Source organism: Manis javanica, chromosome 3 (genome assembly GCF_040802235.1).
Source record: "Manis javanica isolate MJ-LG chromosome 3, MJ_LKY, whole genome shotgun sequence".
NCBI classification, from domain to species: Eukaryota; Metazoa; Chordata; class Mammalia; order Pholidota; family Manidae; genus Manis; species Manis javanica.
In genome coordinates this window covers 44,596,303-44,613,841 of record NC_133158.1, presented here as the reverse complement: position 1 = coordinate 44,613,841, position 17,539 = coordinate 44,596,303, and the positions used below count along the sequence as shown (strand labels likewise).

Genomic DNA, 17,539 nt, shown 5'->3' with positions numbered 1-17,539 from the left:
TGAACATCTTGTTTCTTGAGCATCTTTTCCCTAATAACTTTTGAACTCATCAATAAATAATTGCCTGAATCAATTACTTCTATAGTGGTTGTAAAAGAATGATTTTTTTCCTATCATATTTTTTCTGTCACTGGTTCAGTCATTTTTCTATATTTATTAGTTGGCATTACTGTAAAGAAGAGACTTCCTCTCCTTTTCTCCCTTTTTTAAAATAACAATTTAGAATGGACTCATTATTATTCAGTACATTATACTTTGCTCCCATCATTATTCATTTTGATGCTCAGATTGCTCCCGATTTGGCCAGTGGGGAGTCCCTTCCAGCTGGCTCTGGTGTCCTTTTGACATATCCTATTAATTTTTGGGCATTTGGCCCAATACAATGTTCCAAAACCCTTTGTGTTTCTCCTGTTCTGGCCCAGAATCAGCCATTTCTCCAAGGCGCCAACCCAACTTGCTTTTAAGCTATTTAAAGATGATAAAGTATCGTCCAAGCTTTCAGAGGGAGGATGGAAAAAAGTTCCATTAGCACCAAATGGAATGAAATTGACTGTGGGAACCACACATCTTAACAAGGTAATGATGCAGCAAGGAGCTCTGGTCTGATTGATGGTGCCCGTATAAATGGATTAGAGAGATTCACTTGCCTGCAAAGTTTTTCTTTTGTAGGAGAAGGGCAAGGGGCACTTAATTTCCCTTGATCAGGTTTAATTCAGCTGAATGCTTCTTAGAGTAGGGCTAGTGAAGTGAGCGGCCTTAATTATGGCAGCTGGAGTTCCTACAGCCTCAAAGAGGAAAGCTCAGTGGGTGTGTTGCAATGAGTCTTACTTTATGGGACTCATTTGGAAAAGGGTAATTTGTTTCTCAATTATTCATCAAGATCCAGAGCAGCTGGTGGCTGGCTGAGTGTTGTGTGTGTTTTATGCAAGTTTTAGTAGCTGAAGACCTCATGTTAGCCTCGGGCTGGTGGCGCTGGTGGCTAGGTGGCTTCCAGGAGCACAGCCAGGTTTGCGGAGAGCCCAGGGCGAACGAAGCTCAGCCTATGCAGGCTCCTTCAGGAACCAGATAAACACCAGTCCTGCCACCCATTGCATAACAGTGCAAGGAACCTGTGTTCATTTCTGGAATAATCCCAGAAAGATGGATGACTATGGCAATTTAGGAAGCCTCATTATTTCAAGCCGAAAAGTTGGATAAAGCACTGACTGATTCTTGAAAGAAAAGCCTTTTGAAAGGGCTAATGCTAATATTTTTTAAAGAATCGATTTTCTTGATTCTGGAAATAATGCAAACTTCAGGCCTTGCAGACATACATTAGGGAAGACATACAGCTGGAAGCTGACAGCCCCTCTCATGCCCGCCTGGAGAAAAGCACCACCAACCCTCTGCGTGCCTGTCTGCATTGTGTCTGCATGCTGGTCACTAGGCTGTGAACTGTGATACCTTGCAATGTTTGTAGGGCATCTGAGTACCTTGCAGAATGTAGCGATTCCTGGTTATAGTCTTAGTTTTGTGAGAAGTGACAATTTTGCAGGCAGACAAGAGTGGTGGCAGTGACAGTCCTGGATCATAGAGCTGGCACTAGCTGTGTGACTTTGGGAAGTCACTGACCTTTGGGGCTCAGTTTTCTTGCTTGTGAAATGAGGGGGAGAAGAACAGGCAGATGGTCTCTCTCCTGGCTGCCTGCCAGTCTCCAGGAAGTTTTAACACATATGCTGATTCTCAGACCCTGACCCAGAGCCGATGGTTTAATTGATTTGTGTGGAGCCTGGGAACTGGTATTTTAAAAGAAAGTTCCCAAGTGACTCTGCTGGGCAGTGAGGACTGGGGACTGCTGAACTGGAAAATCTCAAAAGCCCTACCCCCTGACCCAACTACTATCCACACAGATCTGGACACCAGATGGACTGGGATCAGATCCCAGCTTGCCTACTTACTTGCTGTGTGACTTTGGGCCAGTGACTTAACCTCTCTGTGCCTCAGTTTTCCTATTTGTAAAACTGAGATAATAATAACACTTAAGTGCTATTATTGCTGTTAGTGTGAGAAGTAAGCATCTGAAAGGCCTAAAGCACTTCAGCATGTAAGACTTAAACAGGACAGGAGAGTGAATGATTATCATTTATTTCATTGGTTCAGAGAAGTCCTGGGTCCCTTCTAGCTGGCACCACTGGTGGTGACATTTTGTATCAGTCCAGCTGCTTTTGAGAACTTCTCTGTGCCCTTAGAAAACTGAGCATTCCTGAGAAAGCCTGGGGGGAAAATGATTTTCCTTTCCTTCACAGATGGAAAAAGAGCAGTCTTGAAGCTGAGATGGAAGTTACACAGTGAAGTCAGTAAGGCAGCCCTAATGTGCACACAGTGGTGTGAAGGAACGTAGAGAGGAGGCCGGTGGTGAACTTAGAGATGACCTTCCTTAGTCACTGTGTGGGGCCTGAGGCAGAGTTTCCTAGACACTTACCTCTCCAGCCGTGCTGCCCTTCACCTTGAGCCACCACGCCCACACCCCATGAAGGTGCACGACAGGGAGCACGTCCCCCTAGACTCTCTGTTTCCCATGAGACCTGGGCTGTATCATCCTCAGCAGGATTATTCTAGATTGGAGCAGCAGAGTGAGCAGACATGAGTCTGCGTGCCTGGGGTTTCCCTGTCCTGAGCACCCTTGTCTGGCTTATGGACGCCCTTTGTCCCAGGTGTCTTATCTGCATAATGAAGGGGTTAGATTATGGATGATCTCATTCCAGGATTCCATGCTTTCTGTTCACTGTTACTATTTTTTGATATATCAATATAGGACTATTAATTATTTTTCTTTCAATCCACTGTTAAGTGTACTCATTAAAAAATTTGCTTCATGCTAAGCAAAAATATCCATGGTATATATGCATGTGTGTATACGTATGTTGTATACATATGTACATCATAAATGATAAACATTCTTATTAAAATAAGAACGTTCTTCTATGCAGCTCCAGTACCAAATTATGCCTCTCCATACACGCCACATTTTCCTTTGGGCTGCACTGGAGTAGAGGTGGAGTGTAAATCCTTCCTAGGTGTGCAGCTCTGTGGGAGATGCACCCCCAGGGGAGTGTGGCCATAGTGACAAAGAATGACCCATGTGGTCCCTGGTGCGGTGCTGCGTTACTGTAAGTTTGGGGCTTTTGGTGAGTGCAGGCTTCAGTTTGATGAACTTGGTGGTTGAATTTAGGGATGAGAGAGCAAGATCATAATATCACTTGCTTTCTCTCTTGTTTTGGTTGCTAACCTAGCGAGGTGGCCCCTCCCTTCCTTTAAACAGGCCCTGCCTGGGGATGGGCAGCTGTTTCTCCGCTGATCAGAGGAGAGGTTGTCATGCCAACACTCTGTTGACAAAAGCTTGGCCTGCTGGTAGCAGCAGGAGATGCTCCTGATAGGGTCTGTTTGAGCAAGTGAATGTACTTGTTGACTTTTTCCAGTATGAATTTCAAGCCTATCTCTTGAATCTTGAGTCAGACCTTAATGTAACCCCAGCTGGCTCCCTTTTTATGAAAGCTTCTAATATTTGCAAACGTCAATTTGTGAAAAGTCCATCAGACTGAATTAGAGCCACCCCAGCCATCTCTAGCTCACAAGGCAGACTGGGCAGCCTTCTCAGCACTTCAGTAGGCATCTCCCGAGAGGCTGGGCCGTCTGCTGGGGCAGCATCCGTACTGATGAGCCAGAGGCCAAAGGGTACACAGGTAAACAGCGGCGGTGAGATTTCATGGTTCCACTGACATGAAGCCCCACGAGTCAGCGTCCAGGCGATGGATGATTGTAGACCCCAGAGTCTTAGCGATCGTCTCTAACCATTCCCACAACCTATTCTGAGCATTTAACTTTGACGCAGGAATAGCAGACTGTGATTTCAAGGTCATTTTTCAAGGAAAACCCTAAGTAAGCACTTCAGCATGGTTCAGTTGGGGGAAGTGAGTGCCGGCCGTGGGCCGTCTCTGGAAAGTCAGTGCAGGTCCCCTGAGCCTGTGGCCGGACAGCGCTGTCCAGCAGGACTTTCTGTGAGGAAGGCAACGTTCTACATCCGTGGCAGTTGAACACTTGAAATATGGCCAGTCTGACTGAAGCACTGAGTATTTAATTGTATGTAATTTTAATTAATTTAAATGTGAATTTAGATAACTGCATGAACTGTGTTGGACGGCTCTGGCCAAGACTTGGCTGTAAAAAAATAAAAACGGGTTATTCTTCTCTTCCCTCCCCTTCTTCCTGCCTGCTCCTTCCCTGCCTGTACTTCCTCCCTTTATTCTTTTCTCTCACCCCATGGCCACTGCACAGAACAAGAGGGCAAGGTGGGCCCTGAAGAGGCTTGTTTCCCAAGAGCCGTGGAAAAAGCAATTACTAGCTGTGGACTGACCTCTGTGGGCAGGGCCAGGGCAGCCCTGGAGTGAAGGGCTGCATGAAGCTCCCTAAAGTGACTCTGTTTCATTTTGCCCTGATTTCCTTTGGGCTCTGGACTTTCATTGGTGGCGGGGTCATGGACGTGAGAATGAAATGTCAGTCTTCAGTGTCACCCAGCAGTCACTGCCCAAGAAGTATTTGTCGACTAAATTCCTTGCCCAGAATGGCCTTATCTATCTCTCAGGAACAGTAGGGGCATTAACCGCGGAATACTTGGACTGTGTAACTAAGTGGGGATTTATCTGCTGCAATAAGAATTGTAATGCAAGATACTGTAGGCCTGAATATTTAAGCACACAGAAGGGAAGCCTAGCCAGAGCAGGCTGGATAGCTACAATATTATTGGAAAACATGTCTAATTTATAGTGTGGCAGGATCAGTGATTATGTGCCCCAGACAGTGGCAAGCATCACTAAATATTTTTTTTTCTCCTTTCAACCTTATAGGCAGTATTGATAAACCAGGTACATCCTTGCCTACCTGGGCCATTATTCTCCTTGCAGTATCCTTTTCATTGCTTTTCATCCTGATTATTGTTCTGATTATAATATTTTGCTGCTGTTGTGTCTCCGGGAGAGAGAATAAAGGTAATTTTTTTGCTCATATAGATCTCTATATATATTTGAACTTTGGGTACCAGTAATTGAAGTTCACTAGTTCAATAGCTCTTTCCAAAGATTTGCTGGCTTCTAGAATCCTTGAAAGGAGATGGATGAAATGCACAGGGAAGGAAAGGATTTCTTAGGAAGGAAGACACTCCTCTGGCATCTGATGTGCCCCCCCCACCCAGGACTCCTGAGAGCTTCACACTTTCTCACCAAAGACACTGACTACTTGGGTTCTGAGCTTATTTGCAAGGATGGAGGGCTATTGCAATCTGCCATTTAGCTGCTACTTTTTTTCTAGAATAATACCTACCTATCTGAGCCTGTAGAACAAACAAGGTCTTATGTCAACAAAAATAGTACAAAGAAAATTAATAAAAATAATTACAATTCCTTCTGAAAGAGGTCTTTGGAGATACTCCAAGATATATGAAAGTAGTCATCTTGTTTAGGGATCAGGCTAAACACTGGGGCTCATCAGCACTGGGGTGGGCTCGTCCCAGAGTCGGGCAGTCTGTGGCTTCAGGAGCCAGAGGGTCTTTGTCATGTGGGTGGCTCTCGACTTTCCAAGTGTCGGACGCCTGTGTCCATCCTTATCTTTTTCTCTTGTAAAATCTTCACTTACTCCTGTCTGAATAATTTCTACAGTTAAATTATTTTTCTTAAAAATCATTTAATTGCATTTTAAATTTTATTATTTCAAAGTGCCATTTGGTGAGCACTTTTTGTGTGTATGCCAGACATTATATTAACCAACTCTTTTACATGGACTGCTTTCTTAATGAGGTATCTCAAGCGGAGTGCGTGGTCAGGCCTTACCTAGGCTTTGGTCTAGCCTTAGCTCCTGTGTATTTAGTTTGGGATTGTGGAATTAATTCTGTGATATAGCTTTATTCCTTAGGAAACAGAAAATTAAAAGTAGTAAATTCCTGTTTGACCCAAAAAAATGGGATTTTTTTTTTACCTGAGAGTTACTCTATAATATTATAATTTTTTTGCTATAGGTGATTATAATTTTATGCTATAGATGATTACTCAAATAAAATACACTGGATTTTAAATGAAAAGCATTGGATAAGTTTAATTTTACTTCAGGAGCAACTGGGATTGTTTGGTGCCTTCAGATTATTATTTTCAACATTAGCTATTGTGGTATCATTTGAGAACATTCTGGTTATTAGGACTTTTGCTTCTCTTATGCTTTTGACTGGTCCACCCTATCCTGGTGAGAAGGTTTGGGATGGTTGGTGACCCAGGTAGGATGTGCAGCAGGTGATTCTCTGATCCTTAGCTTCCTCATTTACAACATGAGAGTAAGTATTGTCCTGTAGATTGGTTTGGAGAACTAAATACATTAACATAGTAAATATTTCTGTGATCTGTCCTATGTTTTATCCTTTATTTACCTTTGAGATGAAAAGCCCATGTAAGAGAGAGCTGTTTTTATTCCTCTGGTCTGTAACAGGTGCAGGTAAGGGCTGAACAGGGCTTGTGACAACCCATTTATGAAGACCACCTGCATCAGATATAACTCACAATGGACAAACACTTTTCCTCAACATAAATCTAAAGGATCCAGTCAAACCCTAGATCATGGTTCTTATTTCCATGCTTAAAAATATTAAACATGAAGCATCTTCAAAAGTATTTTCTGGTACTCTGCTTTGCTGGTGCATGGAGAATTCTCAGCTCTGACCATTACTGGAGACTGACTGAGGATCGCTGAGGACCCTGCTCAGCATGGCCTGGGGGCCTTAGGGTCCAGGCTGCTAGAGCAGAGGGTCCCAGAGACCATCTCCAGCAGCCCAGCCCTATGGGCATATGAGTGGCATTACCCTATTCCTGGAGGGAAACAAGACAGTCTCTCTCCTTCGATTCAGATAAGATTGCTTCCAAGGTTCAGTTTGGGGTATGAGTTGGCAGGTGTAATTACAACTGAAAATAAGTGAGGACATTGTCAAAAAAATAAGGAAAACAAGTATTTTTTAAAGATGTTAATGGATAGAAGGCCTAGACAGGAAAGCAGAGTTATAAAGAACACAGGCTTTTGAGACAGATGGTTGGGGACTCATATGTGCTGTTACCCCCTATTTTCAAGTTCTATATTTGCTCCAGTCTAAGAATCCATTGATTAGAAACATTGGCAACTTAATGACAGCTTTTAGGGGGTGGACACAACTCTATATGAGTTGATACAATTGGTACATATTAATTGAAAATGTATCTTACAATTAAGGAAATATGGTGCTTAAACAATATAATTTCTTATCTGTTAAAAATATGGTAGTAATAATAAAACAGTGTCTAGTTGTTAAAAAATATGACAACACTAACACCTACCTCTTGGATTGTTGAAATGATTAAATGAGATAATATGTTGCACAGTGCTGGCAGGATGCTGGCACATGGTAAGTACTGATGAGTGACAGGAGGGATTGGGAATGAAGGGTACTTGTTCATGTGAATATAGTCTTTATAATGTTGCTAGTCCAATTCCATATTCACTAAGTACTTACTGGGTATTTACCACATTTTGGATATGTAGGAGTTATTATTTTGAAGGTTAATAGTGACTTCTACATTCCTTATGCTTAGAAGTCATCTGATAATTTGATGTGGGAGAATTTAATATCCCATGGGTCACAAATACTCAGTAATGAGAGTATTTAAAATCAGGGGAGCTATATAAATCAATGAGATTTTATTTTCAGAATAATTATACTGATTTTGCTTATGTAATTTTGTTCCTTTTTTTTTTTTTTGGCAGAATCTAGTTATCAAAGTGAAGTAAGGTAAGTCTGAAATGACATCAGTTTTCTAAAGACAAAAGCAAACAAGTGAAAAACAACTGAAGAGCCACCCCACCACCACTACCACATACACAATGGGGATTTTAGGATTATGGTGCTCAAAATTAAATACCAGAAATGGACAACCCTGAAAAACACATATGCCAATCACAAACTCATATGGCAAAATTAGTTGTAGAATAAAATTAGTGGGTGAATACTGCCTATGTTTGCTTGCTCTGGTTCACTTAGAAAAATGGAGATTTTCTACTCCACTTTCTGGCATTTGCAACTCTTTCCACAAGAGGACACTATGCACCATGACATTGTCCCTCCTACTTTGAGTCAAAGCTGGGGACTGGAGGACCATTTCAAGGACATTAAAGAACCAGGCAGAGGTCCTGCTGGAATATCTGGGGTGATGGGGAACAGTGAGACCAGCTGGATGGCTTCAGGCACATGACACTGAGCAGGAAGGCAAATTAGGTAGCATTCGCGGCTTGTACCCCCGATAGGGGAGAGGCTGAGACATCCCTGTCATTCCCAGGGCCTTCCAGAAGTAGCTGCAAGCTCTTTTACGGTAACTATGTCAAGGACTTAAGATAATACAACGAACAGCTTTAATGTCTGCAATGTTTACATAGTTATACATGCATCAAAGGGAGGATTTTTAGACAGCTGTGGTTTTGTTGGGGGTGTTGTAGCAAATCCTCATCTAGTGTTCAGTATGTTATTAGATAATTTTAATTTGTGAAACACTGCAATTTGAAAATATGTTTAGGTCCCATGTGATGAATGAAGAGGTGTATAGACATCACGTAACAGATACTACCTGTTCTCCCTGTGACCCTGGCTACTCCCTGGTGGTGACATGGTTTTGGAGAGGCGGCTACATTTTCTCTGAGGACACCACAAAGCAGCAATCTGAAAATTTACCTCCTCTGGGGCCTGGCCGAGGGCAAGAGGAGAGGAAGGATACCTGACTGCGTCAATGATTTCGGCCTTTCTCTTGACTGCTGTCCCTAGCGAGGCGGCACCCTGAATCCCTCCGTTCGCCATTACTGACTATGCACGGCTTTCATTTCTATTCTTTGGGATCATAGGCAATGTCTGTAGGACAGTGACCAACAGCTATTCAGGGTGATAGGAAGAGAATCACCACAATGACGACAGCAGCAGTAATAGTTACTGCACACTCAGTGCTCACACACACAGTGGCCAGGAGAGTGCTGTACGTGTGCCAGGTACCGCTCTACACCTGGGACAGGTTGTCACCTTACTTAATTCTTGCAATTATTTCTTGAGGCTATTTTTCTGTGTTGTGGTTGAGGAATCTGAAGGTCACAGAGCAGTGAAGTAGGGTGCCCAGCACCTCATCCTTCATCTAGAGAGCGGATCTGCTCAGGGCCTGCACACCTGTCTATGTGCAGCTCTCACACTTAGATCCGAGTACCTCAGGTCCAGGGAGGAAAGACAGGCAACTCGCTGAGACCCTTGTATCCTGCTTTCCTCTCTCACAGTGCCAGCCGTGCTCATCCAGCTGCTCGGAGACTTCTGCATTAAAATAACACACGTTTTTTTTCTATAGAATTCATGTATATTTATTATAGAACAAATTAAAAATAAGGAGAGCTTTTAAAAGATGACTTTTAAATCACCTCAATAGTCCAGAGTAATTAGTGTTATCTAAGTAGGTATATACTATCACCATGTGTATTCACATAGATACACACAGAAGCACAGACATGAATTTTATGAAATTTGGATAAAATTGTTGTAGAGCTTCCTCTTCTCATTTGGCAATATTCTGAATATTATTTCTGTGAACAAATATTTGCCTACAACATTTTGCTGCATTTGCTTAGTAAATTATGTTATTGAAATACAACATTCAGTACAGAAAAGTACACAAATTGGAGGTGTGCAGCATGATTAATCTTCAGAAAGGTTATGTGCCTGGGAATTGATTGGCAATGTACAGAACTGGAAGGCCGCCAGCGCACCAAACTCCACCTCAGACCCCCGTTACGTCGTTGCCTGCCCCTTCTTCAAAGTTCACATCTATCCCCACGTCCCCAGAGATTTGATTCATATAAACCTTACGTAAATGGAACCATCGTGTATACCCACTTCTTCAGCTTCCCACTGTAAGACTGACCCAGATGTCGATTGTAGGCTTAGATGGCTTACTATTATGTAATGATACATTCTGGGCACATATGCAATTTATTTTTCCTTTAAATGGGCATTTGGATACTCTTTAGGTTGAGGTCATTATGAATGTCTTTGCACTAAGCAATCTATTATGTATCTTTTGGTGACATGTTCATAAATACTTATTCCTGTTTTGTATTCAGTTGGGTTTATGTCGACTAGTGAAAGCTGGGTCATAGTGTAGGCATATTTCAGCTTTAGATGACATTGCCGTACTTTTTTAAAGTGGCTGTAGCAGCTCACACTTCCACCATCAGTGCTTGAGAGTTCTCATCTGAAAAAATTTTTACAGGTGGTATGGAATTCCATTTTAGAGATGCATTATCATTTATTTTATTGGTCCCCTGTGGTTGGGTGCCTGGGTTGTTTGCAGCTTTTGCTGTTATAAACAGCTCATGGATGAACATTCTTTCACGTAAATCTTTGCACATACTTTTGACTATTTTCCTATAATAAATTTTTAGCAGTTGAGCATAAATATTTTTAAACCTTTAGATATCCATTGCCAAACTTCCTTCCCCTGGGAAGCTGCACCAATTTTTGTTTTATCTCAAGGGTTGGCATACTTTTCTGTCAAGGACCAGATAGTGAATACTTTTGGTTTTGCAGGCCACACGCTGTCTGTCACAACTCCTCAGCTCTGCTATCATAACATGAAAGCAGCCATAGACAATACGAGAGCTGACTGGTGTGGCTGTGTTCCAATAAAAATTCATTGGTAGAAACAGGTGGTGGGCGGGCTTGGCCGGCGGGTCAGAGTTTGCCAACACTGTCTTATTTGGTCACTGGTTTCTGAGCACTGAGTATATCTGGGGAATGGACTCCATGGAGTGTCCTGATCCAGTTCCATTGTGTCCCTGTCAAGAGAGTGTGTGAGCACGTAGTTGTGCCCATGGCCATGAGTGTCTGTCCTGAGAGGCCAGTGACCCAGCTGTGGCCTGTGGTAGGTTCAATGTATAAGAGCCCTCTGGGCAGAACACTGTGAACTGTGTTAGGGTCCAGGCTTCGGAGGCTTCTCCAGAGAACAAACTACACAGGCATAGAGATGTAAATTCAAGCAAAGTCTTTATTCAGCCAGCTAGCTGGGGTCCAAGTCAGCCCGACGCAGCGGGTCTCAACAAGGACCCCGAGCACTCAGAGCCAAGGGTTTATATAGCATTTTCAAAGCACTTAACTCATAGTAATTTTCCACAACTATACATTATTATTGCAAGACATACATCCTGGGGTTAAGCAAGGGCAGGGTAAGACTACTCCTCAATGGTTAGGGAGGTTCTGCACGATAAGCCTGGTATGTAAGATTAACTGACCAAGGTTAGCTGACCAAGGGTCACAGCTGCCCACCACCCGGTGCTCATGATTAACTTGTTTTTCAAGGCCTTACCCACGCCCAGGTTTTTTTGTTTTTTTTTTCTCTTCTTCCTGAGTCACACCCTCAGAAAATGGTTTCTAGGATTCTAAGATGGCTATGCTTATGCTAATTTACTAATCTTACTAATGCTTAGATTCTACATTTCCCCACTTTCCTTTGACCATTCCAATCATGGAATGTTTGTTTCTTCCTGCTGTGTGAGTGAATGATACTGTGGTCTCAGCATTAGCACCTGAACAGCACTCACTCTTTCCCTAACAAAGGCTATTAGCCGGTTTAAGATACAGGGACCTAAAGTGAGAAGCAGTATAAAAATAAGCAAGGGCCCTGCCAGGGTGGATATCAGGGTTATAAACCATGGGGATTTAGTAAACCAGGATTCAAATAGCCCTTGGCTGGCCTCTCGCTCTCTCTTCCTTTGATCTGGCCTCTCTCTAAGTTTAGACATTGAATCTCTTACTATTCCGGAATGGTCTGCTGTTAAGGTTTAGCTAAGTTTTATTAGTTCTTTTTCCTGACTCTTAATGCTCTCTGCACTCCTTTACATTTCCCCCCTTTTCTTGATTAGACTGTGGAATCTTCCACAGCGGCATCTGGGTCCTGATACCTTTGATGAAGGACTAAGAGTTGGACAGTGTCAATTCTTTCTTGCACAAACTTAACAAGTTTGTTAATTATGCACGGGCCAATCGTAAACAGCAACAGCAGGATGACGAGTGGCTCTGCAACTACCGAGAGAAGGGTAGCAAACTAAGGCTTGTATTTGAACTAAGACTCAAACCAGCCTTCGCTACTTTCATATTTTTTACGCCTCTTCTCTAAATCTTTTTTTAGTTTGTCTAAGGAATCTCTGACTGCACCTGTTTTGTCTACATAGAAACAGCACTCTTCTCTTAAGGCTGCACATAATTTACCTTCCTTTAAGAACAAGAGGTCCAGGCCTCTTCGGTTCTGTAGGACTACTTCGGACAAGGAGGTGAGGGATTGCTCTAGGTCTGATATTGTCTGTCGGAGTTGTTCTAGGTCTCTGTCGATTGCCAGCCTCAGGGCTGTGAGCCCCTTTTCTCAAGTTACAAGGGCTGCAACTCTTGTGCTTGCCCCTGCCATCTCTAGGGTGAAGAGGGTCTTAATGGTCAGGGCGGTAACAACTTCTCTTTTGTTCTGGTGGGGGCTCAGCCTTTCTTCCCAATAAGAAAGGAGAGATTCATGAGAATGATACATTAGGCGAGGTAGAAGGGCTACTAGCACACAAAACTCCCTGTTAGCATTGAACACAGAGGTGGATAGGGCCGGAGTGAGGCCTGTCTTTGAGCAGAGCCACCAGCCCGAGGAGGGTATAATCTACTTTCCCTGCTCTCACGTAGTGTTATTATAGGAGGAGCATAACTGGCTCTGGGTCGTCGGGACTGTGCCTACACAGTACCAACGACTGAGACTTGAGCGATTGTAAGTCCCCACGGTCTCCCATCCCAGTAAGTGGGATGGGAGTTGTTGATAGTGTAGGAGCCATTTATCTCGATTGCTTCATAGAAGGGGGGTGAACCTGGGTAGCATAGCCAACAGGGATCGGTGAGGGAGGAAGTGGTGTGGTTAAGAGTCTCTACAACTGCCTGCACTATTTCCCACATGGGATTATCTAACCCGGAGGGGGTGTGCTGGGCTCATAACTCAGAGGTCGATGGACTCTGTCCTCTCGTGGGCTCTGGAGCAAGCGTTCTGGTTGGCATTTTCTCATCTTTTTTGCTCAGGCCCTTGTCCTGGATTGAAGGTTTCTGGGGATTTATAACTGAGTTGGGACCTACGGCAGCAGTGGGAGTTGACATGGTTAATTTAATGATGAGGGTCGAGCTAGCATGCCCCCCATATTTATAATACACTATTCTCCACGCTAGTCTATTTATCTAGCACAATACTTCAGTGTTTTTGCCTGTCTTGGTGAATTGAACTCTTACCCAATCTTGGTCTGTTTTGTCACAAGCCTTGGTTTTGTAAAGGGTCATAGGCTGGTGACGAGGGATGCTCTTGTTGACATAAGTAAATTTGACAGAATCGATTTTTGTAACTGTCTATCTCTAATCTCTATCGTTCGAGGTTACACAGTCTCAGCTGGCACAAAAGAAGTCATGCCCCCCCCCCACAGTGCCTTGCTTTACCTGTTCCTGGGCAAGCATAAAACTCATGGGAGCGAGCTAAATTTGGAGGGATGGATCGGTAAATGGGGTTGATCTGTCGAAAGCAGAAATACAGGTCAGGCTACCAGGTTCCGATTGGCGCACTGTGTTGTGTGGAGTTGATGACTTCTCCATTGTCACTATCAATCAGCATCTAGGTCAGGTTCTTTGGTTGATGGGGGTTGGTGCCTCTGATCTCTACAGATGTGGCTCTCGTGAAGATTTATACTAAGGAGCTTATTAGCAGGATCTCTTTCATCTTCAGCTTAAGTGTAGTTTTAGGGGATTGGCAGGATGCTGCTGCACCTTCCACTTTTCCTTACGGGCCCTTGGGTCTTTATGAGGCAGGACTTTCCGAACGTGGGTGTGGTGTACCCAGGGAGCGATACCATCAACTTTGAGAGCAGTGGGGGTGGTAAACAATACAACATAAGGTCCTTTCTACTTGGGCTCGAGAGTCTTCACTTGATGTCTTTTGACCCATACTATATCTCCTGGGACTATGCCATGTTCCGGGCTTGGAATTTTCCCGCCCTTATAATATGCTCTGATCAAGGGCCAGATTTCTTGCTGCACTTTAGCAAGAACTTGCAACACATTCAGATAGTCAGGGGCCGGGTCCTCTGCATCGGGAAGCTGCACTCGTCGAGTTATAGGTGGAGGGGCCCTATACATTATCTCGAATGGAGTTAAACCATGTACATAGGGGGAGTTCCGAGCACGGAAGATGGCTAAGGGAAGGAGAGTCACCCAGTCCCCACTAGTCTCTAATACTAATTTAGAAAGGGTCTCTTTCAAGGTCTGATTCATTCTCTCTATCTGCTTAGAGCTTTGTGGGTTATAAGCACAATGTAACTTTAAATCTACTCTTAAAGCTAGGGCTAGTCTTTGCAGGACTTTGCTAACGAAAGCCGGGCCATTATCGGAACTTATTGCTTCAGGGACTTCATATCTGGGGATGATTTCTTCAATTAATCTTTTTGCTACTACTTGGCTAGTCTCATGCTTGGTTGGAAAGGCTTCTACTTACTTAGAGAAAGTATCTACTATAACTAGCAAATACTTGTATCTATACTTCCCTGGTTTTATTTCGGTGAAGTCTATTTCCTAATTCTTCCTTGGAGCCCTCCCCCTTTCTTGGGTACCTGCTGGGTGCAGCCCTCTTGGGGCTGGTCTTAGCATTGCACAACTACTGTATTCTTTTGTGATCTGGCGAGTTATCTCATTCTGGTGGGGAAACACCAACTGCGCAGACTGGAAAAGGCTGAGCAGTTTTTTTCCACCTAGATGGGTGGACTTATGCAGATTAGCAAGCAGGTACTGTCTTAATGCTTCTGGCAAGATCAATCTACTCTCTTGGTCCCTACCCCAATGTCCCTCTCCAAACACTTCTCCCGGGACTTGTTTCTTAATCTACTCAAGATCTTGAGGGGAATACTCAGGTTTGGGCGGCAGTGCGGGCAGTTCAGGTATGGGTATTTCGAGGGCTGCAAGCACAAGAGAGTTTGAGAGGGCTGCCCTCTTAGCTTCTGCATCTGCATGGCTGTTGCTGATGGCCTCGGGTGTCTTCTTTGATTGGTGGCCCGGTACATGTATAACTGCTACCGCTTTAGGTTTTTCAACAACAGCTAATAGTCTTCGGACTTCTTGCAGATTCCTCAGTCTTTTCCCTTCTGCGGAACGGAATCTTCTTTCTCGGTAGATGGCACCGTGGACATGGACAGTGCCAAAGGCGTATCTGCTATCTGTGTAAACGTTGGCCTGCTTTCTTTCTGCTCTTTCCAGGGCCTCAGCGAGAGCAATAAGTTCTGCCTTCTGTGCTGAGGTGCCAGGGGGCAGAGCTGTGCTCTAGACAACTTCCCTGTCGTGGGTTACTACTGCTGCCCCTGCTCTCCTGACCCCCTCTTGCACAAAGCTGCTCTCATTTGTATACTAATTTAGCTCACAGTTCAGTAACGGTGTGTCTTTCAGGTCTGCTCGCACCTGGATAATTTCGGAAAGGATATCTCTACAGTCATGGATGGGGGTCATCAGATCTGGGTCCGGCAGAAGGGTGGCAGGATTTAGGGTTACTGGGTCAGAGAAGGCGATTCGGGGAGAATCTAGTAGGAGCTCTTGATAGTGGGTGAGTCTTGCATTCGTCATCTATTTTCTCGGAGGATGCTTGAGGATCCCCTCCACGGTATGTGGGGCTGTTATTCTCAGATTTTGGCCAAAAGTCAGCTTGTCTGCCTCTTTTATCAGTAGAGCGATTGCTGCTAGGATACGCAGACAAGGTGGCCACCCGGAGGCCACTGGGTCTAGCCGCTTGGACAAATAAGCTACAGGTCTCTTCCACGGGCTCAGCTGCTGAGCCAGAACTTTTTTAGCTACTCTCTTCTTTTCATCTACAAACAGGATAAAGGGTTTTTCTGGGTCTGGCAGAGATAGGCCGGGGGCCCGGAGGAGAGCTTCTTTTAGTCTGTCAAACGCTTCTTGTTGTTCCTGCATCCATTGCCAGCCCGGCTCTTCTTTGGTTGCTTCATATAGTGGTCGGGCTATTTCTGCGTACCCTGGAATCCAGAGCCTGCAAAACCCGGCTGAGCCAAGAAATTCTCTCACTCCCCGGGGTGAGGAAGGGACGGGGATAGCCAGGACAGTTTGCTTCATGGCCTGTGTTAGCCACCTGGCCCCATTAGATATTTTGTACTCTAAGTAGACTACTGACCTCTGACAGATGTGGGCTTTCTTGGCGCTGGCTCGATATCTCAGTTCGCTTAGTTCAGCCAGCAAGTTCCCCGTGGCTTCTTCGCACTCTTCACGGGTTTCTGTGGCCAGCAACAGGTCATTTACATACTGCAACAACGTCACGTGGGGGTGGCTCCTGCAAAAGGGCTCCAAGTCCTGGCTTAGGGCTTCATTCAATAAGGTGGGAGAGTTCTTGAAGCCCTGAGGCAGTCTAGTCCAGGTAAGCTGCCCTTTTCTTCCTCCCCCGGCTCTTGCCACTCAAAGGCAAACAAAGGCTGACTAACTTCAGAGAGTGGAATACTAAAGAAGGCATCTTTCAGGTCCAGAGTAGTATACTACACATGCGTGGGTGGCAGGTGGCTGAGTAAGGTGTAAGGGTTAGGCACTGTAGGATGGATGTCTTCTACTTTCTCATTGACTTTCTGCAAGTCTTGCACTGGCCTATAATCTTTACTGCCAGGCTTCTTCACTGGAAGCAGAGGCGTATTCCATGCAGATTGGCAGGTCTTAAGGATTCTTGTCTTTAACAGTCTATGGATATGGGGTGCTATCCCTTTCCTAGCTTCTTCTGGCATTGGATATTGCCGGACTCGGATGGGTAGAGCTGCGGCTTTGAGTTGAACAATGACTGGGGATAGGTGTTTAGCGAGACCAATTCTTCCGGTCTCGGCCCATGCGGAAGGGAACTTCTGTACCCAAGAGTTTATCTCTCTCCGGCCCCCCTTTTCTTGATCTGCCTGAAACAGACGATGTTCATCGGCCAGGGAAAGAGTTAACACATGCGCCGGTTGTAGGAGCTGCCCTTCTTTGTCCATGATTTTTATCTCTTCGGGTTCAAAATGAATGCGAGCTCGGACTTTGGTTAATAAGTCTCTGCCCAGCAACGGTGCGGGGCTTTCGGGTATGACCAGGAATGAGTGACAGACCTGATGCCTTCCTAGGTCCACTTTTCTGTTAGTAGTTCAGGCACATTTCTTGGACCTTGTCGCTCTCTGGACTATACTTGTGCATCCTGAGTTTAGGGGGCCGTGGGCCTGGTTGAGAACTGAATACTGTGCTCCAGTATCTACCATAAACTCAATGGGAGTCCCCTCCACGCACAGGGTTACCCAGGACTCGGGGAGGGGTGCCGAGCCCGGTCCCCGTCAATCCTCCTCTCCTAGGTGCAGGGTCTTAACAGGGTTCCCTCTCCCTTGTTCTTTCCTTTGGGGGCACTCCCTCTTC

At 44.6% G+C, this 17,539-nt stretch overlaps 1 protein-coding gene across 13 annotated transcripts in view; it reads left to right on the top strand.

Annotated features, from left to right (window-relative positions):
- IGSF5 (immunoglobulin superfamily member 5) overlaps positions 1-17,539 on the top strand; it is a 59,068-nt gene that overhangs the window by 26,512 nt on the left and 15,017 nt on the right. For 9 of the 13 annotated variants that reach the window (XR_012129115.1, XM_073231319.1, XM_073231320.1 and 6 more), the window contains 2 exons: positions 4,884-5,024; positions 7,810-7,834. Coding sequence is in view for 12 of the 13 variants with exons in the window: in XM_073231319.1 (XP_073087420.1) it covers positions 4,884-5,024; positions 7,810-7,834 (166 nt within the window). In the remaining variant the exon portion in view is untranslated. Of the gene's footprint in view, positions 1-4,883; positions 5,025-7,809; positions 7,835-8,612; positions 8,862-17,539 lie in introns of all 13 variants that reach the window. The other 4 variants (XM_073231328.1, XM_073231323.1, XM_073231321.1 and 1 more) reach the window with 3 other exon arrangements.